This window comes from Fundulus heteroclitus, chromosome 18 (genome assembly GCF_011125445.2).
Source record: "Fundulus heteroclitus isolate FHET01 chromosome 18, MU-UCD_Fhet_4.1, whole genome shotgun sequence".
In the NCBI taxonomy this organism is placed as follows: Eukaryota; Metazoa; Chordata; class Actinopteri; order Cyprinodontiformes; family Fundulidae; genus Fundulus; species Fundulus heteroclitus.
The window spans coordinates 1916444-1941900 of record NC_046378.1 but is presented as its reverse complement, the minus strand read 5'-3'; the positions used below and the strand labels follow the sequence as shown (position 1 = coordinate 1941900).

The window sequence follows — 25457 nt, the reverse complement described above, 5'->3', positions numbered from 1 at the left end:
TGTTGGAAGAAAACGACAAAACGAGAAAAAAAAAAAATCACCCTAAAAAAAGTCCAAATCTATGCTCCAGAGAAAGATGGAAGATTTCTAGCCTGCCGCCCCTGTCTGCTATCAGAGACTGTACATCAACAGGACTGCCGTCAGCCCTCTGGCCCAGCCTCCTCCTGTGGGGAGGAGCAGCGGTGGCGTATTTATGTTTGTATGACAGAGGATCATCTATATATAGAGTTAATTGAACAGGAACATAACCCAACCAACAACAGAACTTCAACTTCCACCGACGCCGTTGTGCAGAACTGTACAGAGGACTGTGAGGAGAAGTAGAGGATGACTGCGGGGATGAAGGAGCGGCTAGACGCTCCCTGAGAACTCCTGCATGGAGGTGGAGGAGCAGCAGGACCTGAGGCATCAGTCTCCACTAGAACGGGCGCCGCTAGTTCCCCCTCCCTCCTCTCTGAGCGTCGTGCATCCTGTTTCTCTCTCCCACTGCAGCGATTGTTCTTTCCAGGGTTTCTTTCCCCTTCCTGTAGCTTTGTAGCCGTCTCACTCGTATATAATCGTTACGCTCTTGTGATTTGCTCTTCTCATATCTCTCCGATTTTTTTTTTTTTTTCTTTTCTTTTTCGTGGAACTCAAACAGGGGTTTTGTTCTGTGCTTTCTGCGGTTATTGGCAGGTATTTTTATTTTTTATTTTATTTTTTCCGCTGTTGGTCATTATTACCTAATCAGCTGGTTGAATTTGGGCAGGATTTTTTTGAAGGGTTTCTCAACATCAGGGCAAACGTACCTATCAGTATAATCATTGGACCGTTGCGCCCCCACCCCCACCCCCAGTGTTGTTTTTGGAACACCATTAAAACCACTCCGCCTCTTTTAGACGGGGACGCTGTGTTTAATTGTGCTTCATTTGGGTTCAGAGATAAGCCCTGAGATATCAGATAGTTTAAAAAGGAGTACTTTGAAGGAGGCCCAAAGACAACAGCAGAGTCCAGTTCCCCCGCAAGAGGGTACCGACCCCCACCCCCACCCCCACCTGACCCCCACATTTAGCATCAGCAGGGGACTCTGCCTGTAAACTGCTCATCCACCCAGTCATCCTTTACTTGCACCGTCGAGGAGCACCAACATTATCCAGTTGTCTTTCAACCTGTGCCCCCCCCCCCCCCCCCCTCCCCCCAATTTCAATTTAGCAATGATTGTGTGGATGCAGGGTCAGAAATGACTAGAAAGAACTTTTTTTTTTCTTTTTTAACAAAAATGCAGAAGGGGAATCCTGACATTCCAGTGTAAAACTAGAAAAAAGAAACTTTAATGGAATAAAATGTATTATTAAAACTGCATGGTGGACTTTTGTCTTAATCGGCTGTATTGCACCCGGTTGTTTAACATTTAGTGAAGGCAACTTTTTCAGTCTCTAGACTTGTGGAGATGGTAGAGAGATACTGCAGCAGAACAAGGTTCTAACTATTGACTCTGGGATTGGATACAAATACACGTCACACCTTATGGTTACTGTAGAAAACAAAATTCAAAACCAGGTTTGATTTTTTTTTTTTTTTTTCTTATTCCACTTCATAATTATACCCTGCTACAGGGTTTTTCTATGACATAAATCAAATGTGACATTTTCTGACCTTGAATATGAATAATTTTATGAAGCACTGCAGGTCAAGAGAAAGCATTTTCTCTAGAGATTATGCAGTAGTCTGTTTCTGAGCTAATAACTAATACAGTTGATGCACAGGAGAATTCTAAAGAATGCAAAAGGTAACGGAGAACTGATCAAATCCAGCTATTTTTGTTTTGTTCATCAAGAGATTATACAAAGCTGTTCACAACATGTGCATTATGCATAACGTGGATAACTTCTCTGACTTTTTTTCTTTTTTATTATTACAAACATGTAAAACGCCAAACACAAGAACAGAAAAAGAAATACTGCTACTAGAAAAGGGTGAAATTAATACATTTCTTTAAAATAGTAAAAAGTTGAGGTGGAAAGCTAAAAAAATAAGTTTTTCTATCTTTTTAACTTAATGACATGGGTAAATTTCATTATTTTACACAGAGGGTAAGGATTTTAGGTACTCAATAAAAGGTGTCCACAGGTGTACATTTTGTTAAACCGTTTTCTTCCCATGTTTTCTATCCTCAAAAATGTCCTTACAGTGTTGAGCCATTGTAATGTAGATGCAGGTCTAGGAGATTTACAGCAGAGTAAAAAAACAGTGTCTGGTGAGGATGGAACTAAAAGCCAAAATCTCCTTCTGCTGGGGGAAAAGGTTCAGAGTGGTCCCTGGAACTCCAAACTGGCAATTAATGGATCATTTGGATCTGGATTCTAAAGAAAGTGCAGAAAAGAAATGACTGCAGAATTTGTGCAAAATTGGCCAGAAGAAAAACACATGACCTAAGGTGCAGGGTGAGATCTGACACTGATTTGAAATTGAAGATTTTAGATAAACGAGATTTTGAGATATGGAGCTGTATCCTAGCCCATGGTGTACTCAAACGTATGCTGAGAATCACCTCGTCATCGTCCCCAAGCAGTTCAGATTTTACCAGGTGAGTCAGACTTAATCGCCATAAGTTTTCCATAATTAGAAAGTGGTGATTTCTGATTAGGCCTAAGAACCAGAAAGTCGACCGGAAAAGTGGAAAAATTTGGAAACTGATGAGATACAACTAATTTGGAAATAAAGAAACAAATGAGAAGGAGGTTTAAAGTAACCGTCTAATACGTGAGGCTGTGGCTTGATATCCTTGAAGTTCATAATCTGCCTCTTCTAGAACATAATGAGGGACGTGTTGGGGAAACCAATTTACTGTCTTATAAGTCTACCTTATATACTCGTTTACGTCCCCTTTGGTTTTGTTGGTGCTGTGAAACAATCACTGCCTAACTGGAAGTAGCTGTAAACCTCTGCTTTGTAATCCACGGGTTTGAATCGCGCTAAAGTTGCTGCACTTGTCCAGAGTGATTCTACCTCCACCTTACAATGGAACCGCTGCCATGAAAGGTAAATATAGTGAGGCTTTGAACAGTGGGGCAAAAAAGTATTTTTAGTCAGCCACTGTTTGCGTAAATTCTCCTACTTAGAAACACGAAAGGTCTGTAATTTTCATCATAGGTACGCTTCAACTATGAGAGAAAAAATAAATAAATTTAGCCTGTATGCTCCCTAACACGGCTAGTTTAGCCTAGGAACCCCTTGACATCCCTTACCACCACTAAGGATCCTTATGGTATCCCACAATCCTTTGCGTGACATGACGTATCAGCACAGCCCCCTCACAGAAATCAAAGAACAACCAGAGAGAAGCGAGCGGGCACTTTGTAGTTCATTTTCAGACGGCCGTAGGCCTGGATTTGACTGACATCATCCATGGACATTTCTGTCATGTGACGATGTCAGAGTTAAAGGCTGTCCAAATTCAGCAGGGAAGTCCGAAGCTCCTCTCAAAGATTCAGAGATTATTTATTGTCACCGCGTGTTACCATGGGGAATTTCTTTTTGGCCACTGAAACTAAGAGTACACATAATAAAGACACACAAACAGGCAATGAACAAGGGTTACAGAGGGTTTTGTTTTCTCATTATGGCGTTTAAAAGATTAAAATTACTGTTGACCCCATGGAAGGTCAGGGAGCTAGGAACAGGAGCTAGGAGCTATCATTAAGGGAGTTTGGATGGAGCCCAGGAAGAAAGTTGTAGACTTGCACCAGGCTGGGAAGAGTGAATCCACAATAGACAAGCAGGTTGGTGGGAAGAAATCAACTGTACGAGCAATTATAACAAAATGGAAAACATACAAAACCATTGATAATCTCCCTCAATCTGGGGCCCCACGCAAGATCTCATCCTGATGGGTCGAAATGATCATGAGAACGGCGAGCAGACATCCCAGAACTACCTGGAGGAGGAATGAGCTGCAGAGAGTAACAAAGGCTACCATCAGTGACAGACCAGAGGGACTCAGGTCCTGCAGTGGCTTAAACCAGAACATGGCCAGGCCCATCTGAAGTTTGCCAGAGAGCACATGGATGATCCAGAAGAAGAGGATTGGAAGATTATGTGGTCAGATGACACCAAAGTAGAACTTCTTGGCATAAACTCAATTCATCATATTTGGAGGAAGAAGAACTCAGAGTTGCATCCCAAGAACACCATACCTGCTGTGAAGCATCAGGGGGGAAACATCCTGCTTTGGGACCATTTTTCTGCAAAGGGAACAGGGCGACTGATCCGTGTTAAAGGAAGAATGAACGGGGCCATGTATGGTGAGACTGAAACATCTCGTGACCTCAAATCATAAAAGGACTGCTCTGAATTAACCGTGTCACTATAACCGTGACAGTTTTCCAAAGAACGCATGGTTGCCTTCATGCTGTCATAATCTGAGAATATCTGGAAAGTTTTCCTGAAGTCAGAAACAGACATGATTCACGTAGACATAACCGTCAGGGTGACGCTCTGTCACCACTTTTGGTCTGGCTGTTTGTGATGACCACAGATAATTCATCAGGGATGTTTTGAGTCTGAGGATTTTTGAAGATGACTCGTTGGATGAGACGTAACCCGGATTATGGAAGAGCTTAATGTTAAAAATAGCTGGATTTATTTCAATGTATCCCTCTATTTTTGCCTGAGCAGTTTTTGAAGTCTTTAGACCAGATGGTTTCTTCTTTTGTGTGGAGTGGAAGGACTGAGAGTCTATTGTAACAGTTCATCACTAATGATGGTCTTTGCCTACCCAATGTTTTAATGTCTTCACATATTCATAAATTGATTTATTGGCTAAATTCACCTAATTTAAACTGGGGTGAATCTGAAATTCAATCAATTTCCCCGTCTTATTCACCTGCCCGGACGATCTATTCATCGTTGCCTATTAAATGATCTTCAGTTAAAACAGCTGTACCGTGTGTAGCAGTACGAGTTCAGACTGCAAGGCAACAACAACATGAGCGTTTTTATGCACTTTTATGCTGGAGGGTTGAGCTTTAGAACATAAAGGCTGTAACACATTCTGACAGTAAATGGTTAGAAAGCCTAAAGCAACGTTTACTCTTTCCCAGCAGCAACAGAAGGGGAACGGAAACGTCACCAAGGGTTTAAATTCTGTTCCACTGAGCTTCCACTGGTGGCGCTCATGTTTCAGAACGTTGTTTTAAATCAAGCCCGTGTCGCTTTGATAGTCGTGCAAAAAGACAGTCGAATACGGCTGCATAGGTACCAGACATTTTCAGCTAGGGGGGGAAGTTAAGCAGAAGGTAACTTCAGACATGCCTTCCTTTGTGACTTGTTTCCTGGGCTAGAACGTCTACCCCTAAACTGAAGCGTAGAAATGATTTCTCCTGTTTAAATGAAGGATAGGCACCAGAACAACCCAACTCCAGTGAAAACACGCATGCTGAGATTACCCTGTCCCTAATCCAGCAAAGCATTGGGCATGCTCCTTTTTCACTGGTAGGTTTGATAGACCTCAAATTATTATTAAATCATATCTATTGCATGTAAAAATTAACTAGTAGAGGTCTGCTGATGAGTCTGTAAGAATTAGAAGTTGGTACTGTTCAGTGCTGTCCAGACTCCTGAAACGAGCCCCAAACCAGCCTTTTATTTTACTGCTATACCAGAGGACGCCACACAGCAAACAGCCTAAGCTACTAACGCTATGAGGCCATATTTAGTCATAGCGCTTACATAATTCACAATTCATCACTGGCTGGAAATAGAATCAAACAAAGAATAACATGTATTGACAGAAACTAGTTCATTATTTTTCTCGCACCCACATGGGCTGTGACTCCCTGGGTGGAGAGAGGTGTGATCTGCGTTGAAATCATCCAGCGCCAGTGTGCAGCGATCCTTAAACAGTTGAAGAAACTTTGACTCAGGCTCACCCAGAGCTTTTCCTTCAGCCTCCAGTAATCTGTCCTGTACCGGGGTGGGGGGCGGGGGGTTGATTTAGGTTTGGGTCCCTCTGGCGGGTACAACTCTTTTCAACCTGGATTTAGCTTTTTGAATCAGAACACGTTTAACTTGAACAGGTCCCAGGGGACGTGAGGATGGAGGAGAGTCAGATGATGAGATGAGATGCTTCAGCCCAACAGATGGGTAAATGATGGGGACGGGGGTGGGGGGGATCGGGGGCCACTCTAAGGTCACAGGGGTCAGCTGTGAGACAGCCAGCAGCCGTATTCGGACCGAGGAAGAAGAGGGGGGGGATGATGTTAGAGGATGGGAGTGTTAATAGCAGCTCTCCAACCATAAACAGAGGGCGTGCCCTCTTTTTACAAATGAATGAGCCAGCTGATAAGCCCAGCTACAGACTCTCAGAGGAGGGGGTGGGGTTGAGGGGAGGGCAGACGCTGTTGTCTCTGGTGTGGTTAAACACACAGCCGGCAGGCAGCGTCACACTGCAGGGCATCCGGTGACTCCGTCTGCATGGTTTGACTGGATCAGCACTGATTGGCAGAACTTTGCTATATCTAGTTTTTTTTTAATTTTATTATGTTTTCCTGGATGGAACTCAAGATCAGAAACCTTCTCTAACGTCCGATCGCCTGTTAGGATCTGGGTTTTTTCCCCCCACTGCTATTTAAGGATGATGCTCAAGAAAGTACGATTCAAGGTAAGGACATCAGTTTGAGTCACAACTGAGTGTTTTCTGTTGATGTGATGACTGGGTGGGGGAGTGAGCCCTCAGTGATTCATGTACAAAAATATCCCGTATTTAGTTGCTCTCTGTCTTGAGGTGAGACACCCTGACCACATCACCTTTGTGAATTTTATCTTGAAGATAATCTTTAACATTAAGTGACCAAATATTCAGTTCTCAGTGGAAATGCAGAACAGATACTGAGGAAGAGGAGGAACTACCACCATGCCTCATCACAGGAAGAAACTGTTGCTAGCTGAAACCCCCTGTTTACTGTGTCATAACGCAGCTGGAATGTGCAGGCTTTGAGTCCCGTCCCTTTAAAGCGAGGCAGCATGCTCCTCGGAGCAGACCTGTCGGGCTTTTCAGAGTTCAAAGCTGCTGCTCAGTCTGTGCCGTGGCACTGAGGTGATAATTACTGCTCAGGAGCAGGAGGACTCACCGACTTTAAAGAGTGAAACAGAATCAGTGTTACTTGTCTTTTTTTCTTTTGGACATGTTTGTGATGGAGGAAGCCCACTTGGAGTCAGGGAGGTTGACGTCAGGGCTCTTTGGGGGCCGCACCATCTGCTCCTTGTGGACCCTGATAAATCTTTCTGACCCTTGTGATGTGTTTGGTTTCACGGTTGTGTGGTGATCAGTCAGGCACCAGTCTGCTGACTGGTCATTCTACACGTTCAAACACATACGTACAAAGTTGTTTATTTTCATAAATGGGAAGCTCCCCTAATAGAACCTGTTCAATGTCTGGCAGCCCCCATGATATCAGCGTCTATACACCGTTCCTCCTTTTCAGAGTAATTATTGGTTTTCTTAGAAACACATCATACATCATTTACAGTCTGGTTTTAGACATTATTGCTCCACAGAACCTACCCACTGTTTCTTCAGAAATTATTAAATAGTCACTTGACAAAAATACTTTGCCAGGTTCTGTGTTGTCTAGCAAAGAAATCATTAGGATTTGAGTCCTTCTTGGGAAAATGGTTTACCCCCTTCCAAAGTAATGGACCCTACATCATTTACTGAAGGAAAAAAACAACCTGGCCCTGTGTGAAAAAGTAATCACACCCACCATTAAATCAGGAATTAGGAATCTTAATTTTCATTTTTGCCACCCAGGTCAGATTAGTCTCCAACTTTTAGGATCAAGAAATCACTTAATCAGAACTAAACAAAGTTGTTTTCTGGAAAGGGTTACAAAGACTACTAAGGCTTTGTAACACCAGGGAACCAAATTTATAGCCTTTATCTACAAATAAAGAAAACATGGAAAAAGATTGAACCTTCCCAGGAGTGACCCACCCACCAAAATGAGTCAATTAACACATCACCAACTCGTCCAGCCCAGGAGGTCACAAAAGAACCAGATATAAAGCACTCAATGCCTCACTTGCCTCTGTTAAGGTCAGAGTTCATGATTTAAGAAAAAGAAAAAGACAGGCCAAAAACTGGTTTCATGAGAGAGTGGCTGTTTTTTAGATGGAGAACCTAAAACAAAAAGCCACTCATGAATGAAAAAGGAAATTGACAGTATTCAGTCATTCTCTCATAAACTGGAACGGTGGTTCCACAAGGAAATATTTTAGGCCCCATTTATATTGGACTTCATGGTCTTCACAGCCTGCAACTTTATGTAATCCCAGGGAATGTATGCTGATGACACGGTGATTTATTTATCTGGTCACACTTGCATCACTTTTGTAGAAAAGCTAAGGTCAGAGTTGCTACAAGTATCAGAGTTGCTGGATGTTTTGTGCTTAACCTGTACTAAGAAAACAAAATCTGTTTTCCGTTTAAAACATTTTTGTTTGGACATTAATACACTGTAAAATGTTTTAAGCCATATTTAAATTGCTTCCATCACAGAAAATGAAGGAGCAATAAGCGATTTTTAACCACTAGGCGGAGCTTGAGCACTGTCTGCCGACCAAAATAAAATCACAGCATCACTTTTCAGAGGAACAAGTCAATTGAGGAAATAAGAAATTCATAACTTTATAATGCTGTTAGCAAAAGAACCTTTTGATCCGATGGGCGTACTCTCTGCCATTTTGTGCCTGGCGTGGCATTTTATGGGCAGGGAGGAAACAGCTGTTCACGTGCACGTACTGCACATGCATGCATGTACGCGCCTGTAAACGAGATGGGAGAACAACTCAGAGTGATAGTGTGTGACGTTTAACCACAGTCCATCTAAAAAGATCCCTTTAGTTCTTCACAAAACTGTTTTTTGTTCTTTCTATCTAAAATAATGAAATTTTGCTTATTGCTCCTTTAAATGGCTCAAGTTCTGCTCAGAAATCAGCTTCTACACAGTGACGACATGGCAGACCTCTGTGAAGCTGTGAGAAACCATGTTGTTTCCTTGTCAGTTTACACTCTCACCTGTTAGTACCAGCTGTTCTGACCGTCCAGAAGAGGGGAGACACTTTTCCCGGGCCAAGTGTTTGTGTTTAGTGTAGAAAGTGAGAGGAAAACTCACAAAGGAAAGAAAGGGACTGCTGTTTAATAGGTTGGGATAAGGACACAGACACAGTGAACTAATGATCTTGATGATAATGATAAAAAAAGGTTAGAAAGGACTAGACCAGAGTAAGACTTTCAGCTCCAACCACAGCAGCATGCTGTTTCTTGTTGGTTTTAGTTTTTTCAGGTGAAAATGTTAATATAGATTAAGTTTGGTCATGTTTTTCAGGTTTTTTACAAATCAATAAAAGCTAGAACTGGAGTAAAACTTTCTCTCTGCAGTCTTTTGGATCAGCTGAATGATTTTTATTAAATATTAACAAAGAATGACAAAAACAACCAATGCAAGAGCCAGTGTTTTTGTAACCTGTACTGCCACTTTGTGTTGATTTTGTATTTCTGCTAAGTCGGGTGTTTCAAGCTTCGGGGGGAGAATTGTCTTCCCTGTCTCTGCTGTAGAAAAGCATCACCGCAGCATGATGCTGCCACCATCATGGCTGCATCACGCTGCAGGCTTTCAATCACTCTCCAGATTAGTCATCTAACTAATTGTCTTTCTCAAGAGACACAGGAATCAGTTTTTGTCTGTCAGTGTGTGTGAAAGATTAAAAAGTGGTGCATTTAGCTTCACCATCTGGATCGTGAAGTCCCTGTGTGTCCATGAAAGGCTGAGTTAAAAATACATTCACAGCACTTTGCAGATCAAAGATTTTGACAAGAGTAGAAAGCCCTTTAAAGCATGTGGTTACTTAGCAACAATTTGAATTTTACATAATTATGCAACTTTATTGTGCTTTTTTTTCCAACTTTTTGGTCTTTTCACCTCTCTTTGTCGTTTTTGCCACTTGGAAGCCTCAGCGACTTTTGAAATCTCTGTCATTTTCTATATTATTATTTTCTACATCTTAAAGCCCCAATGTGCCCGCTAAATCAATTACAAACGACCTCACTATTAAGCGCGCGATAACTGCTACAGCAGCCGTGGAGGGTCATAAATGTGACAATGTAAACATGTCCTCCATGTATTTGGTACCAAGCTACTGCTAATAGCTACGATCATTGTGTGAAATGGTTTTTTGGGGCTTGTTTCTGAATGTGAAGTTGCTTATTTGGGCTCTAAAATTATAAAGAGACCCGTTCATGCTGCTGTGCTATAGACACCGTGAACCAGTCGACATATCACTCCACCCCTCCGCGTGCACACATACTCCCTGAGAGGAAGATGAACAAACGACTAACCAGCAGTAAGGCGTCAGTCTCTGCATCCACTTTAAATCCCTACCCCTCATGAATTGTCTCAACTCCATCTGGTAATAATAGCTACTCCGATGTAGACTCTTATTTTCTCCCGGTTTATTTTCTTATTCTTATCATGGTTACTTTCTCTTCCCTCTCGCTGGACAAAGAGTGTGTGTTTCCCTCCATTTCAACAGAAAACATAAAATAGAATGATCTGCGGTCATCTCTGCTTGTTTATACTCCTCTAACAACAGCACGTCTTAATTTTGCCCACCGACGGAACCGCTCCACTGAGGACGCCATCTCCTCCGCTCTTCACCTGAGCCTGGCACACCTGGAGGAGAAGAACACGCACGTGCGGATGCTGTTCCTGGACTTCAGTTCCGCATTCAACACCATCATCCCACAGCATCTGGTGGGAAAACTGGAACATCTGGGCTTCAACACACCCCTTCGCAACTGGCTGCTAGACTTCCTCACCAACAGACCTCAGTCAGTCCAGGTCGGACAGAACACCTCTGATGTCATCACCCTCAGCACGGGCTCCCCTCAGGGCTGCGTCCTGAGCCCCCTGCTGTTCACCCTGATGACACACGACTGTGCCCCCAGGTTCACCACTAATCACATCGTGAAGTTTGCAGATGACACGACGGTGGTGGGTCTGATCAGGGATGACAACGACCAGGACTACAGAGAGGAGGTGGAGCAGCTGGTGGGCCCGTGCAAAGACAACAGCCTGATCCTGAACGTGGAGAAGACGAAGGAGCTCATCATCGACTTCAGGAAGAACCGGCCTCACCACGCTCCACTGCTCATCAATAACTCAGCTGTGGAGGTGGGCAGCAGCACCAAGTTCCTCAGGGTGCACATCACGGACAACCTCACCGGGTCTGTGAACACCACGTCACTGGTGAGGAAGGCACAAAAGCGACTGTACTTCCTGCGGAGGATGAGGAGAGCCCACCTGCCCCCACCCATCCTTAAGACCTTCTACAGAAGCACCATAGAGAGCATTCTGACCAGCTGTCTCTCTGTGTGGTGTAGAGGCTGCAGTGCCTCCGACTGGAAGAACGTGAGGACAGCAGAAGGGATCATCGGGGCTCCTCTTCCCTCCATCAAGGACCTTTCATCACAGCGATGCGTGTCCCGAGCCCGTAACATCATCAGGGACCCCTCACACCCCCACCATGGACTGTTCTCCCTGCTGCCCTCTGGGAAGAGGTTCCACAGCATCCACTGCAGGACCACCAGGTTCTGCAAAAGCTTTTTCCCTGCTGCCATCAGACTGTTGAACTGCTGAAGTATAAAATGGACTGTGTACCACACTCGCTGATTTGCACATTTGTAAAGTACCCTTATCCAGCATTATAAATGCTGCTCAACTCTTAGTCTCCAATATCACTGCTGCACTTTACCCGAAATTACTGCATAATTGTTTACAATGCAACTGTCCACTGTTGAATCACTGCAGCACTTTATTGGAAACTTACTGCATGTTTACATTTGTTTACATTTAAACTGCCTACTGTTCACTGCTGCACTTTACCCGGAAGTCAATTGGAACTTTTCCTGTAACTGAACTGCGATTTATTACTGCATTTTTATCCTGTACTGTAATTCACTGCAATGTATCCTGTAGAGTTACTGCAATTTTTCTGAGCTGTATGAAAATTTTGTATGCACTCTGTGCATACAAAATGACAATAAAGAAAGTCTAAGTCTAAGTCATACAGAAGACAGTTGGGGGAAACACGGCTGACAAGTTTGTTTGTCTCCTTTTGGCTACTGAAATCAGAAATAGCGACGCAACACGGCGCCTCCTATTAAGTGCACTATGTATCTATTAACATCTAATTCTAAGCTATGACAACACTTTAATTTCTGATGTGACTTTCACAGAATATGTATTTATAAAAGCAATACTTGATTTTTGCTAATTAAAAGTCAAATTAGTTACACACTGTCCCTTTATAGGTCATAGTTGTGGATGTGGAGTATAACATTATTAGCTGTAGACATTTAGTGCTGTCTGAACACCTGAAGTGCCTCTGTGTCCAAAAACCATTTGGTCATTTTTCTCACAGCACCTTTATTCCAAAAGAAAGTCTTCCAGGGAGTCTGGAGGCAGGAAGGATGTTGGACAAATTCTGTATCCACATGTGAAATTTCCTTGCCTCGGCTGTTCAAACAGCGGCCACTTTTTGTTGGGTTTCTCCTCACACTGCTGTGCTATATTCTGTCCTCCACCTCAGAATGGGTTACTGTAGGAACAAGAATAAAGCAGAATAGAAAGATCCTTTGTTGTCTCACTGTGAAGCAATCCAGGTATACAAGCAGCCAACAGCAAATTTACAACACAAGAAAAATATAACGTACAGCTATTCAGATTAGCAAACTCAAGAAATTAAAGAAGCGTGCAACAGAGTAGGGGGATTTTAAATAATTTGCAAAGCATGTATGTATATTTATGCGTAAAAAAACAAATCAGACTATTTACAATAATTGAAAAAGAACACTGTGGAACAACAGCAGGGATGTAAACAGCGAGTTTGTTGGGAGCAGTGGTGGCTATAAAGTACATCAGCTACTGGATGAAGGACCTGTGGAGGCGCTCCTTGGAGCAGTCTGTCACTGAAAGAGCTCTCCAGCTCCTCAGCTAAATGCAGCTAGTTACATTTATTCAGTTACATTTACTCAGTTACATTTACTTGAGCAACTTTTTGAACAAAATGTACTTCTAGGAGAAGAATATTATGAAGAAGATTGGCTACTCTGACTAGAGTAAAATGCCTGGCTACTCTAGTCACTGTAACTTCACTGAATAAAGAACAAACTTGTTTCAACCACAAATGCACCACAGAGACATGTCTACAATTTATAGTAAGGTGAGACTTTGTGTTTGTACACAAGCTTTGTTGTTTTAATGGTATTTTCTATCTGCTGAGCTAATGGAGCCATATACAGGTCAACCATAACCATACAGTAAACAGTAGATATTGTTGTTAGAAGTTCTTTTCACCGTCTTAACTTACTGTATACACATTACCGGCTTGGTTTCCATGCATTGTTTGTTGAAAAACATTGTTTAGAAAAGTGTTTCCTCTGCCTGAAGTTGTTACGTCTTTGTAATTAAAATACCAGAATTTGTACATCATTTAATATTGTTGCCTGACCGATTGCATCATTTTTAAACATTAAATCAGTTGTTATAAATATAATAACTGAACTTTATTGATCTCACAATGGAGAAATTCACTTCTGCATCTTAACCCATCCCTTGGGGAGCAGTGGGTTGCCACTGTGCGGCGCCTGGGGAGTAATTGGGGGTTAAGGGTCTTGCTCAGAGACCCAGAATGGCAGCTTGTGGGAGTTGAACTCAGAACCTCTGGGACCAAAGCTCTGAGCTCTAACCACTAGCCCACCACTTGAGTAGCATCCTTACCAAATACTTTTTTACTCTTGAGTAATTCTTGGTTGGGTACTTTTTACTTTGACTTGAGTAAAAATATGTTAAAGTGGTGCTTCATTTCTGGCTCCTCTACCCACCTCTGCTTCATGTAACCCAGGCCATCTAATGGATGTAGTTTTATCAGAAGACCCGCTGCACATTTCCATGCTCAGACAGGAGGTAGTACTGATGACAGGCACTAGGTGGGGGTGGTACTCTGCTGTCCACCTTATAAATGTGGCCTGTAGCAGAGCAGCAGCTCACAGACTTCAGTCTGAATCTCTGAGCCCAGGAATGGCCTTTCAACTTAAAGACAGCATGTGGCAGCCACAGACGGGACAGAGATGTTCAGTGAAAGCTTTCTGTGGCAGCCTACAGCATGACTGCAGCCCCCCCGAGTCCAGCGGCCACACGTTGGACTCAGATCCATGTTATCGACAGCAGCGCACCATGGCTAACGGTGACGGCCCGTTTCATTTGTGTGTTCACATTCCTCTCCCTCTCATGACTGACTTGCCTTCTGAGTTCAGGGTATGAGAGGTGCGCAGGGACGTTGGGGATTTTTTTTTGTTCACTCAGTGAGCTACTCCAATCATCTCCCAGGATGGAGTCAGCGCCTATTGAGGCCTTTGATGTTCATAATGAGTACTTCCCTCTGCTCGGCCCTGCAGCGCTGTGCTGTATGTTTCTATAAAGGCGTTAGGATTTGAATTGGTGCGGGGGTGCCGGGGAAGAGTGGGGGCAGAGCCAAATATGCTTTTCATCAGAGATGAAAGGACAGAGAGCTTTTACTGTCGCAGACGGCTCTTTGTGCCAAGTGTGAGGGGGTGGGCGTGTGCGCTTCAATTATAGACAAGCTTCCCTTCGACCCCCTGGTGATGTGTCGTTACCTGTGGGCTCATCTGCACACCGTGGCAGTCCCACAACAAAGAACCGGGCCTTGGACCCAGGGATTATTGGCTAGCACTGTTCCGTCCAGACAGGCGGTGAAAGGAAATTGTAAAACCCGGTTTAAAGCTGTCATGGCTCTAGTGGAACTTTACACAAGTCCGTTTTCAAGAATGTTGTTACCTGAAAATACCGTCGAAATAAATCCTTGCCAAAGCTGAAGTTACGACTGCGTTACTGGGTTCTTATAACAACTCTCTAGGATTCTTGAAGCAATGTCCAGATGCATTGTTTCAGAATATATCATCAGGATAACTTTATAAATATTGGGCCATGTGAAGCTGGCCTTTTGCACCATAGCATGTGGAAGAAGATGCTCTGGTCGGATGAGACCCAAAACCGAACTTGTTGCCCGGCATTTGTGTGGCTGAAAACTAAAATGTCACATGACTCTGAGCACAGCATCCCCCTTCTGAAACATCATGGTGCCAGCTAGCATCATGGAGTAATAAATAATATAATATAGTAAATCATCTTTATTGTCATTGAAACATACATTACAACGAGATTTGTTCTCTGCTTTTTAACCCATCACCCTCGGGGAGCAGTGGGCTGCCATGTGTTGCGCCCGGGGAGCAATCTGGGGTTAAAGGTCTTGCTCAGGGACCCAGAGTGCAGGTACTGGGGGTCGAACTGGGTACTTGCATCCTTCTCTGACTGCAAGCGCACTGCTCTAACCACTCGGCCATGACCCCCCCAGTAGGGATGGGTTTTCCTCAGCTGGGTCAGGAAAATGAGTCTGATGGGAAAAGCGATGGGGCCAAATAGAGGACACTACAGGGAGAAAACCTGCCAGAAGAACTGAGACAGAGTGGAGCGTCACCTTCCAGCAGTGAAGAGAAGGGAAAACATTGTGACCCTGGGATGTGCAGTAGTGATAGAAACGCACACCAGCAGCTTGTTCAGAGAAAGGTGGCTCTACAGACTACTGACGCTGTTACAGCTCAAGCTCCCTGTCAATCATGTGGTGTTCATCCGTTATTATCACTGTGTCAGTCCAACATGACCTCCACCTCTAAATGTTGGCACCAAACGTCCATCTTCTGTTTTAACACTAGAAGATTTCATGTGTGTTGCAGCTTCAGAGTGCTCCCCCTGCAGGAGGAGACTGTCCACTGACACCTGTACCTGCACTTTAAACCAAAAAACCCTTCCTTCATTGTATTTGAAACATCTGCTTCTATATAGTTTACCAGATTTATGTGTGTGTTTTACTTTTTAAATGGAGCAAAAATCTTTCAGCTAAAATTTTATAATTTGTCCTGCAGCAACAGGGGAGCATGCAGTTCCATGGCTTCAGTCTGATGTTTAGTCCAAGAATGATGACAGTATTGGGTCCGATATTAGACCGCATTAAGCCCATCTCTTTGAACCAGTCTTGAATCTGCAATGATTTCAGGAAATGTATCTGCTTTGTGGATTTTGTAATAAATTACAGCCATTTTCGCCTTTAGAGAAGCATGTTATTCCTAATCTCTATTTAACTAAGTAAAGGCACATTAAGATCAAGCCCTCTGTCACCTGACCGAGAGGTCACTGTTTGTTGACAGCACCATTTCTGACAGTTCTGACTGTTGTTTGAAAAAAAAAAAAGATGGAGGCAAATCTCTGCTTCTGAGAGAGTTACGGGTTCCAAGCTTTTAAAGGAGACAGCAGACGGTGCAGCCGGAGAGGCTGGAACTGTGGGTAGGTGATCATGGTGGGAGTCAGAGCTGCTGCTTGTTTCTATTCTACAAAGAACAACAGTGGAACGGGACATAGGGAGGCCTCTCGGTCCTGATTGCCACCCCTATCAACCCATGCTGATAGTTTCTAGCTCAGTCTCTGCAGAAAACCTTTCCCACCAGCTGCCTTCACCGCGGCAGAATGCCTTCTCAGATAAACGGGTTCATCAAGGCTGGGATAGGCCAGCCTGGCGGGGATGTTTATCAGGGTGACGGGCCAGCTGTGTGATTTAGGCTGACAGATGAATGCACTCTACCTAAATCATGTTAAATCCCACCCAGGCTTCCAGGAATGTGAGGAATGTGGAGTTTGTCACATCCAGAAGGAAAGCTTTTCTGGATCAGGACATTCAGCCTGTAAATTGTACACACAGTGGTTTTTACTGGGGTTTAGACATCATTCTGAGTAAATCTAAATGACCGGTTTGGTTAGAGTCTGAGGCTGTTATGCTCCCCACAAACACAAACTCCTGCAGGAGAGAAAAATAGTAACACAATGAATATTTCTCTCCTTTGAGGCTTGCCTATTTACAGTAAGTCTGCATAATTTTCTATGCCACAACAAACGCATAATTGAGTTCCCCTTTTATAGCTGCTAGACTGTCCAGACAACTTTTTCTCCCCTGAAATAAATCCACCCTAGTGGTCAGTTTTATAGCTGTCTGAACCCGTTCTACAAGCTGTTGGGCAAAGAAGCTGCAGGTATTTTTGGATCTTGAGACAAACATGCAAAGAATCTTTTCAATGCATAACAAAGCAGGAATTAGGTAATGGATCAAAATAAGAAATAGTTACACAGTGCTGGTCCTAAATGAAGCAGTAAAGACCACTTTATGCCTGGTTCACACAACAAGCTAATTATGCAGTTTTTACCCGATCTGGGACAGTATGGCTATACGTATCCGTTAATGGTGAGTTTTTCTTTCCACTGTCGCTTCATGCTTGCTCAGTATGAGGGATTGCTGCAAAGCCATGGACAATGTAGACGACTGTCCACTGTGGCTCTACGCTTCTTCAGTAGAAGTGAATATTGCTTGTCAAGACTTTGATGCAATCTACTGGTTTTCTTTAGATAGGAAATTTTTTGACCAGTCTGTATAATCTGATTGAATTTGACTTTGGAAAGTGCCTTGAGATGACATGTTTCATGAATTGGCGCTGTATAAATAAAAAACAAAATTTGAATTGAATGCATAGCCTACCGGATTTTGCTATGATTACAAAATATATTTTATTATAATTAATCAACTTTTTATTGATTTTTTCCTTTATTATTACCAAAATTGTAAAGAAACACAAATTAGAAATGGTCTTTTGTAAAACCTTTATACATCCTTACTAAAATTAATGTACGTTTACTTGTCTTTATCTAACGGAGTCCTCTCTATAAGCTTACTGTGACTGTGCTGTGGGCCAACTAAAAATAAGGATGTGAACTTTTAAACGGTTTTAAATCGGGTTGAAAAGTTTGCCAAAAAGAGAAGAACTGAAGCAAACATTGTCACCTTCTCGTCTGGATGTCACAGCAGGGTTGCAGCTAGAAGGGAGGTAGACAGAGGCGTGGCTTATCACACATCTTGTTTTGGTCTACAGGCAGAGCTCAGCAGCACACCTAGTGGTGAAAATTTTCACTACAAATATCCCTGAAGGCGTCTCTGAGACTGTCTGATAGCTGCCATGGTTATTTGGACACATGGTGGGTGCTTTCCAGATATTTGTGCAGATTTACATCTGTATTTAGGGGCGGGGACAGGGCAGCCCAAGATACATGTGAAGGTGAGCATTATTTCTTGTGCATCTGGATTTATCAATGTGGCGTGTGTGGTGACCCATCCACGCTTGGTTTTTATATATATGACGGTATTTCTTTGCCGCAAGCTTCACAATTTCTCGCCACCTCCAACTTTTAGCATGAACTCTGAGCACTGTTTTACGCATGACGCCCCTGGGCTATCTTAGTTGGAGACACAGTCGCAGGAAAATGCAAGTGTCTTCTAATAGCTATGACATCATAAGACCCAACTTACTGTCCGATTTGATACCATATTGGATCTGGTGTGTTTTGGCCTTTAGCTGCATTGCTGCAACTTGTAGGAGAACCCAATGTGGTATTCGTATCAATTTTATTTATGTCGTGCCGATTCACAAGACATTTTCACGACAGATTGCACTGAGTGATTGAATAGTGGCATTCGTTCCTTCTGAAAGAGCGTGTAGCGATGATGGAGCGTTGTTTTCATGAAAGAAACAAACCAGACAACTCCAAAGATCACATACATCTAGCTAAATGTTTGCTGACCTAGCAACAGAAGGAGGCGGATGACTGAATACGCCGTTCTTCCACCATGATTGTACAGACAGGAAAACGTCCAGTTATTTACTCTGAGTAAATTTCTTCACTGCTCTTTAGAATGAAATCTCAAGTTCTTCATGCCCAAGACCAAGACAGGAACGAGTAAAATTGTAGTCAAGAGACCAAGACTTTGAAAATATACCCCAACGCTAATGCTAACTAGCTGTTTTCCATTACCTGTTTCTAACTGACCTGTTTTGTTTTCTCTTTAGTCCCAACAGGACATTAGGGACAGAAATAAACAAGATGCAAGTTTACAAAATCTTGCAAAAATCTGTCATGGTCCTACCAAAAAGTGTTTTTTTTTTCCTCCAATGTCCCTTCTAGGGTCCAGTGGAATGCAGAAAAGCATATAATGCATTTGTCATGTACTGCAAGGCAATATGTCATAAGAGTCCAACAAATGATGTGTGAGGTAATCTGTGAAACTGCACTGAAAAGAGTTGACAGTGGCTGAAAAAAATGTTTGATTAGCACTGAGACTGAGAGCAACTATCTGCTAAACTGTGTTAACCCAATGACTGCGTCTGTCTGAAGTCGTAGAAGTCTTGAAGGTGGAGAAACTGGAACTGAGATGGAACCAGCAGGCAAGTATATAAGATTTGAAGCCATGATCAGGGTTCCACATTATTATAAGTCTGGGCCACCAGGCATTTGTTTATTTATTTTAAATACATTTTTATAGAACAATAACAGTGATACCAAAGGTGGTATGTCGTAAGGCTGTCAAAATAATCAATGGCTGTGTTAGTACCGCCAGGAATAGCCAGTTTTCCTGGGGAAACCCTGCATGATGTTTTTCTCTCAATTACAGTTTACAATGTTTCTCTACATTCGGGTTTGTTGTGTACAGGAATAGAACAAGAGCTTATTTGTGCCACCAGCCGGTCTCCTTAGACAGCAGAATAAAAAACAGAAAAAAACCAGCCCCGTATGAAAAAAACTATTCGAAATGCTCGCAAAGCGGGTGGAGTGGAGCAGAGCCCAGCCAAATGGAGCCGGTGTAAAAGGAACTATACAGTTTCCCTCTGCGATGCCGCCCTAAACTTTCCGTCCATTTTCTATACCCGCTTATCCATGCTGGGTTGCAGCAGGGCTGGTGCCTATCTCCAGCTGTCATTGGGTGAGAGGCGGGGTACACCCCGGACAGGTTGCCAGTCACTCACATGGCAACACTAAATGATTAAAAGTATATTCAGAAAGAACAGAATTGAGAGCAGGATTGTTCCTCATTATTTGTTTGCAGTTTTAAACATCTTGCTGAACGAATGAACAGATCAAAAACGGCTATATAAAGCTCACTAAAATATACCAGAGCTAATCGGATGGAGGTGAAGTTCTAAACTGTTTGATGGTCTGGAGAACAGCCAGTAATGTTGCAGTTTTAGCTATTCCTGAGCCTTAGATCACCTGTCAGAGGGATTATTGGTCCATTTTTACACCACCTTGCTCTTCATCCAATAGATAGTGTTGATTCACATCCCAATAAACTTCTATGCTAATGCCAAGAATCTAATGTGATGGTTCTTAACAGGTTGACAAAACAGGGTTTGCATGAACTACTGAGACATTTTTCAGACTGAAGTTGTTTTCAGAGAACAGAAAGACTAGCCTTTAAGTTTCAGCCTGTGGGGAAACGGATCTTTATTCAAAGCAGAGACACTAAACAGTTTTCTCACCGCATGAAAGATATTGATTACTCTAAAGCTCCAAACTGAACCCCACTGTAAAAATCTAATATGCCGACTAACTCCGAATATAACACCTCTCTATCTGGTGTTCCTTCTCGCTGGTCTCCAGGGTCAGAGTATCTCTATCAGAGGCAAAACATTTTAACAGGAACACTACTTCCAGTGTGAGAGAGTACGTGGCTGTTTTCCAGTCCATATTCACCCCCTGACTGTATTCCGCCCTATTTTCAGCGCCCATGTTTACCTATGAGTCCAGTCTCAGGTTAACATTTGTGCGGCCTCTCCTGGAAAACAAGGCGTTTCTTCATCCAGAAGAATGAGTGCCTTGTGTCTCCCTGCTGAAGGAACCCTGAGCGTTGGCACGGTGAGGGGACAGAGTGAGTGCGGGGATGGAATGGGTGGAGGACTGGCAATGCTGAAGGAGAGAGAGAGAATGAAAGCTGGAGCATGTGATCCGGAGGAGAGGTGGTGGGAGGTGTCCAGCAGCAGCAGCAGCCAGCCAGCCAGCCAGCCGACTAACAGAGTTTCAGCCACATGGCTCCAGATCGGTGTGTGTTGTGACAGCCAGTAACAGACTGTGAGAATGTGTGTGTCAATAAGAGGCAGAGAGTGAGAGGAGCTAGCGGAGAGCGGTGAAGCTTCCTCTTTGGGATCTTTGTCAGAGTTGTTGAATTTTGGGACAGCAGCAGCAGCAGCAGCAGCAGCACTCCATCTCCATGAGCTGCAGCGGACAGGTCGTTTAATTGTGCGGTTGGAGCAGACAGCCTGCAGCGGCTCATCACCAGCAGCTCCATCAGGTAAAACAGACTCGTTACCACGCCGCGATCAAAGGATGGCTGCTGGCTGGAGGTTTCTGAGGAACTCAGTGTGTGTGTGTGTGTGTGTGTGTGTGTGTGTGTGTGTGTGTGTGTGTGTGTGTGTGTGTGCAGTGTGATTATTGCAGGTGTACGTGGAGGCAGATTGCAGAACACTCTGTGCGTTTCAGTCTGATTTAAACAAAGTGGAAGAATTGCCTTTCCTGGCCTGATCTCTTACTTTTCTAGTTATTTTCAGATAAGGAGTAAGAACACAAGCTTCTTCAGACCAGTTCTTTATGTGACTGCTTGGGTCTTTTCTAAGCCAAACGTCGCCTTTGGTTACATTTCCCAGTTGCACTTGTTACACTGTTATCAGTGGCAAAAAAAACAAATGTTGGCTCGCTTATTGTAGCGAGTGATGTGTTGCTTAAAGACTTTGGAAGCATGTGGTACAGTGCATTAGAGAACCTGTGTTTTTCCACTGATAGTCCAAAAGGGCAGCCTTTTTTTGGTCCCACTTATCAACCTGGCACGGCCTCTGTCGCCGACAGGCATCGTTTCTTGAAGATTAGGTGTTCAGACTGAAGGCGTCTTTGGTTTATCAGTGACACAGACACAACACTGTGAAATAGGCTAAGAGTTTCTACGCCATGAGGTCAGAGAGTGGCAGACAAGATAAAAGCGTTTCCTAACACGCCAGCCTGAGGTGAACAGGGCTGTGAAAAGATATCTGCTCCCTTAATGATTTATTCTGATTGCTTTTTAAGGTAAAAGCAAAACTTGCATCTTTACAATCCCTAAAGATTTGTGGAAAATATTCTGTGGGGCTGTTTTGATAAGAACAATGTGCTGGAATTGCTGGATTGCTCTCTACTAGAAAATTCCTGAGGAGAATGTCCGGCCATCACTTCTTGACCCTCACATCAAGTATGCTTGGGCAGAAGCCCGTCCCTGAATGACTAAAAAATTAAGGTTTTGGTGTGGCCTAGTCAAACTCCGGACTTAAATCAGTAGAGGCGCTCTGGCATGACCTTAAACAAGCCATTGATGCTTGTAAAGTAATAAAGTCTGACAATGTTGCTGCCATTGAGTTTTAGGGGGTTAATTGCTTTTTCACACAAGGCCAGATTAGTTTGATTAGATTTTTTTCTCTTAATTAATTCAATTATACACTGAAAACTGCAGGTTGTTTTTGCTGCATTTTTACCCATTATTCTTTACAAAAACTCAGACAAATTGTATAAAAAAACAGCATCTATAAGCTGCAGGTTTTAAGTCTTGTCACAGATTCTGGATTGCAGCTAGGTCTGGGCTTTGACTGGGCCACTCCAACACACAAATTACCTTTGATCTAAACTATTCTGCCGCGGTTCTGACTGCCGTCGTCGTTCCGCCAGAAGGTGAACCTCCACTCAAGTTTCTCAGCCTCTAACAGGTTTAACTCTACACATCGTCTGTATTTGGCTCCATCCATCTTCCCATTTGTTCTGATCCTTGTTGAAGAAAAGCATCCCCACAGGAGGACGCTACCACCGACATGTTTCACCAAGGGGGTTCTAGTGTTTAGGGTGATGTGCAATTCTAGTTTTCAGTCACATAAAAGAGTTTTTTGATGTTGGGCAAAAAGGTCAGTTTTGGTCTCATCTGATCAGCGCACCTTCTGCCACCTGCTTGCCGTGTCACCTTCATGGCTTGTGTTAAACTACAAACATGAGGGTTGTTTCAACAATGGCTCACTACTTGCCAGTCTGATGTAATCCCCCCTCCCAGGTTTGTGGAGTGAAAAAGTCATAGCTGGACTATGGGCCTCTTGGCTGCTTCTCTGGTTAATGCTTTCCTTGCCCAGCCTGTCAGTTTAGGTGGACGGCCATGCTAAAGCAGAGCACCATGAGGTAAAAGCTTGGGACACTGTTTTTAGATATTTATTTGTAGAAAATAGGAAAAAAATAAAGAAAAGGTTCTGTATCCTTCCTCTTCACAGATATACTGCACTTCGTATTGCTCCGTCACACAGCATCTCAATGAAATACCCTGAACTTTAATTGCAACCTGAAAAAATGTGAGTAAGTTTAAGGGAGATAAAAACTTTTATCAAGACACTTCATGTTTTTTTTTTTATCACAAATGCTGTCTCAGCATTTAGTGTCCCTAAAATGAGGCCCCTGAAGTGCCACTGGCGATCTTTTTTATATACTTCTAAGAACAGTAACGGCTTGAGGAAAGAAAGAAAGAAAGAAAGAAAGAAAGAAAGAAAAGATTTAGCACACATGAATATAAAAAGAGCCTTATCCTTTGTCGTGAGGATAATTTAAAAGATTCAGTTTGCAGTGTCACTGGCACTGGAAACATTTTTGTGTTGTTTACAGCTAGCTGTACTGCTCTCAAGGAGCAAAGGATCCATCATTTGGAGCCATCAAAATAAAACTTTATACTGTGTTGTCAGACCACGCTTTGATAGCTTTGACTACGTCTAGATTTTGTTAGCAACTCCCTGTGTAGGCCTTTCTATGGCCTGACCCTGACCCTAATGACTTCCAGTTCATACCTAACCCTAACCTAAACCTGATTGACTCCTCAGTCCTAAACCTAACCCCAGAAAAAAAGTGAGGACCTTTTCTCTGTCCCAGTTTCACGTCAAAGTCCTCGCTTTGCTAGTAGAATGAGCAAAAAGTCTTCTCTCTCAGCTGCAAGAACAAGAACACACACACATACAAGCTACAGTGCAGTCATTCATTTACAGTTAACTTTTTGTTGCTTTCTAAGCATAAAAAATGTATGTGGATTATAATCTGACAGCACTAACATCAGCTAACTCAATAAGCTTGTCAGCCAGTGTAAAACTTCATGTCAGAATAATAAATCCATTACATGGCTGTTGAGTTGCTTTAAGATGACTGCTGTGTTTTTACACTGGTTTGGACTTCTTAAAACTCCTCCAGCGGTGGAGGGTTTATACATGATTTATTCATTTAAACTGCACTTCTCCCCTGATCTGCTCTTTAGCAGAAATTTTGGCCTTAGTGTAGCTGGATGGAAGGCGTGGATCCGGACGCTGCTACTGCAGTCCCCCGGTTTTCCCACCGAGCTCAAACATTGGCGGCTTTATGGACTGAGGGGCTCACGCACAGAGTATGCTGTTGTCTGAAGCATCCAACCAAAGCGGAGCTGCTCCACATTTTTTAGCTGCCTGCCAGAGAAAATGGCTGCAGCCGCTCTCTGGCTTGTGATAATAAATCCTTTGTTACGGGAGCTCATTCTGTTGAGAGAATAATCAGGCCAGCACAGAGGCACTCTATCTAGCGCCTCAACCCCAACCTGACAGACATCTAACCCAGCCCTATTCCCTCCCCTCCGTTGGGTCCTGATGCCTCCTATGGCTGCTATCTCTGCTCTCCTCAAGCTGTTAATGAGGCTCGTAACCTTGAATATGATCAGGCAGGGGGATTGCTGGATTTTCACCATCTGGAACACTGTCACAGTCTTCTAGTAATCTCATGGTTTATAGTGCAAACCTCTTGGAGATGAAGGCCATTTGCATCAAAGCCACCCGTCCACTGTTGACTTGGCCGGAAGGTCCTGGTTTTGAATCCCAGCAGGGACCTTTCTGATTGGTGTATGTGCAGGGCTAGCAGTTCTTTGCGTCTCTGTCTTGCTCTGACTGGCTTCCAGGGTGAACAACAACTCTAGTCCGGTGGCCACTTGACACGGGAACCAGCAGCCTTGCAAAGATGCAGAGGGTATAGAATATGGATGGATGCACCCCAGCAGAGCTGTTAAAGCAGTATTTGTTCCCCTACAGAATTATCCTCTTTTTGCTCTTTTGTCAACTTAATGCAGTTTTTTTAAATGATAATTTATTTCATTAATGAAAAGAAAGCCAAGCAACCAGGCCTTATGTGGAAAAGTAATTTCCCCCTATACCTAAGAACTTCTTGTGCTGCCTTTGGCTGCAACTAATGTCATGAAGCATTTGCAATAACGGACAAGGAATGTTTTGCCTGCTGTCTTATTGCAGAAATGTTTGTACATTGTAGCGGTTTGAAGCATTAAAGAGCTTTTTAAGGTCACACCACAGCATCTGAAGCTGACTCCTGCCCTGACTTTGACTAGTCCACTCTAGA

The 25457-nt window shown here is 43.3% G+C and overlaps 1 protein-coding gene across 2 annotated transcripts in view; it reads left to right on the top strand.

The window, feature by feature from the left end:
• The first annotated feature begins 6571 nt into the window (after positions 1–6571).
• Positions 6572–25457, top strand: part of phldb1b (pleckstrin homology-like domain, family B, member 1b) — a 152057-nt gene continuing 133171 nt past the window's right edge. Inside the window, exon 1 of one of the 2 annotated variants that reach the window (XM_036149399.1) lies at positions 6572–6640. In XM_036149399.1, coding sequence (XP_036005292.1) covers positions 6614–6640 — 27 coding nt within the window. In that variant the 5' untranslated portion in view covers positions 6572–6613. Of the gene's footprint in view, positions 6641–21091; positions 21337–25457 lie in introns of those variants that run through there. The other variant, XM_036149401.1, reaches the window with a different exon arrangement.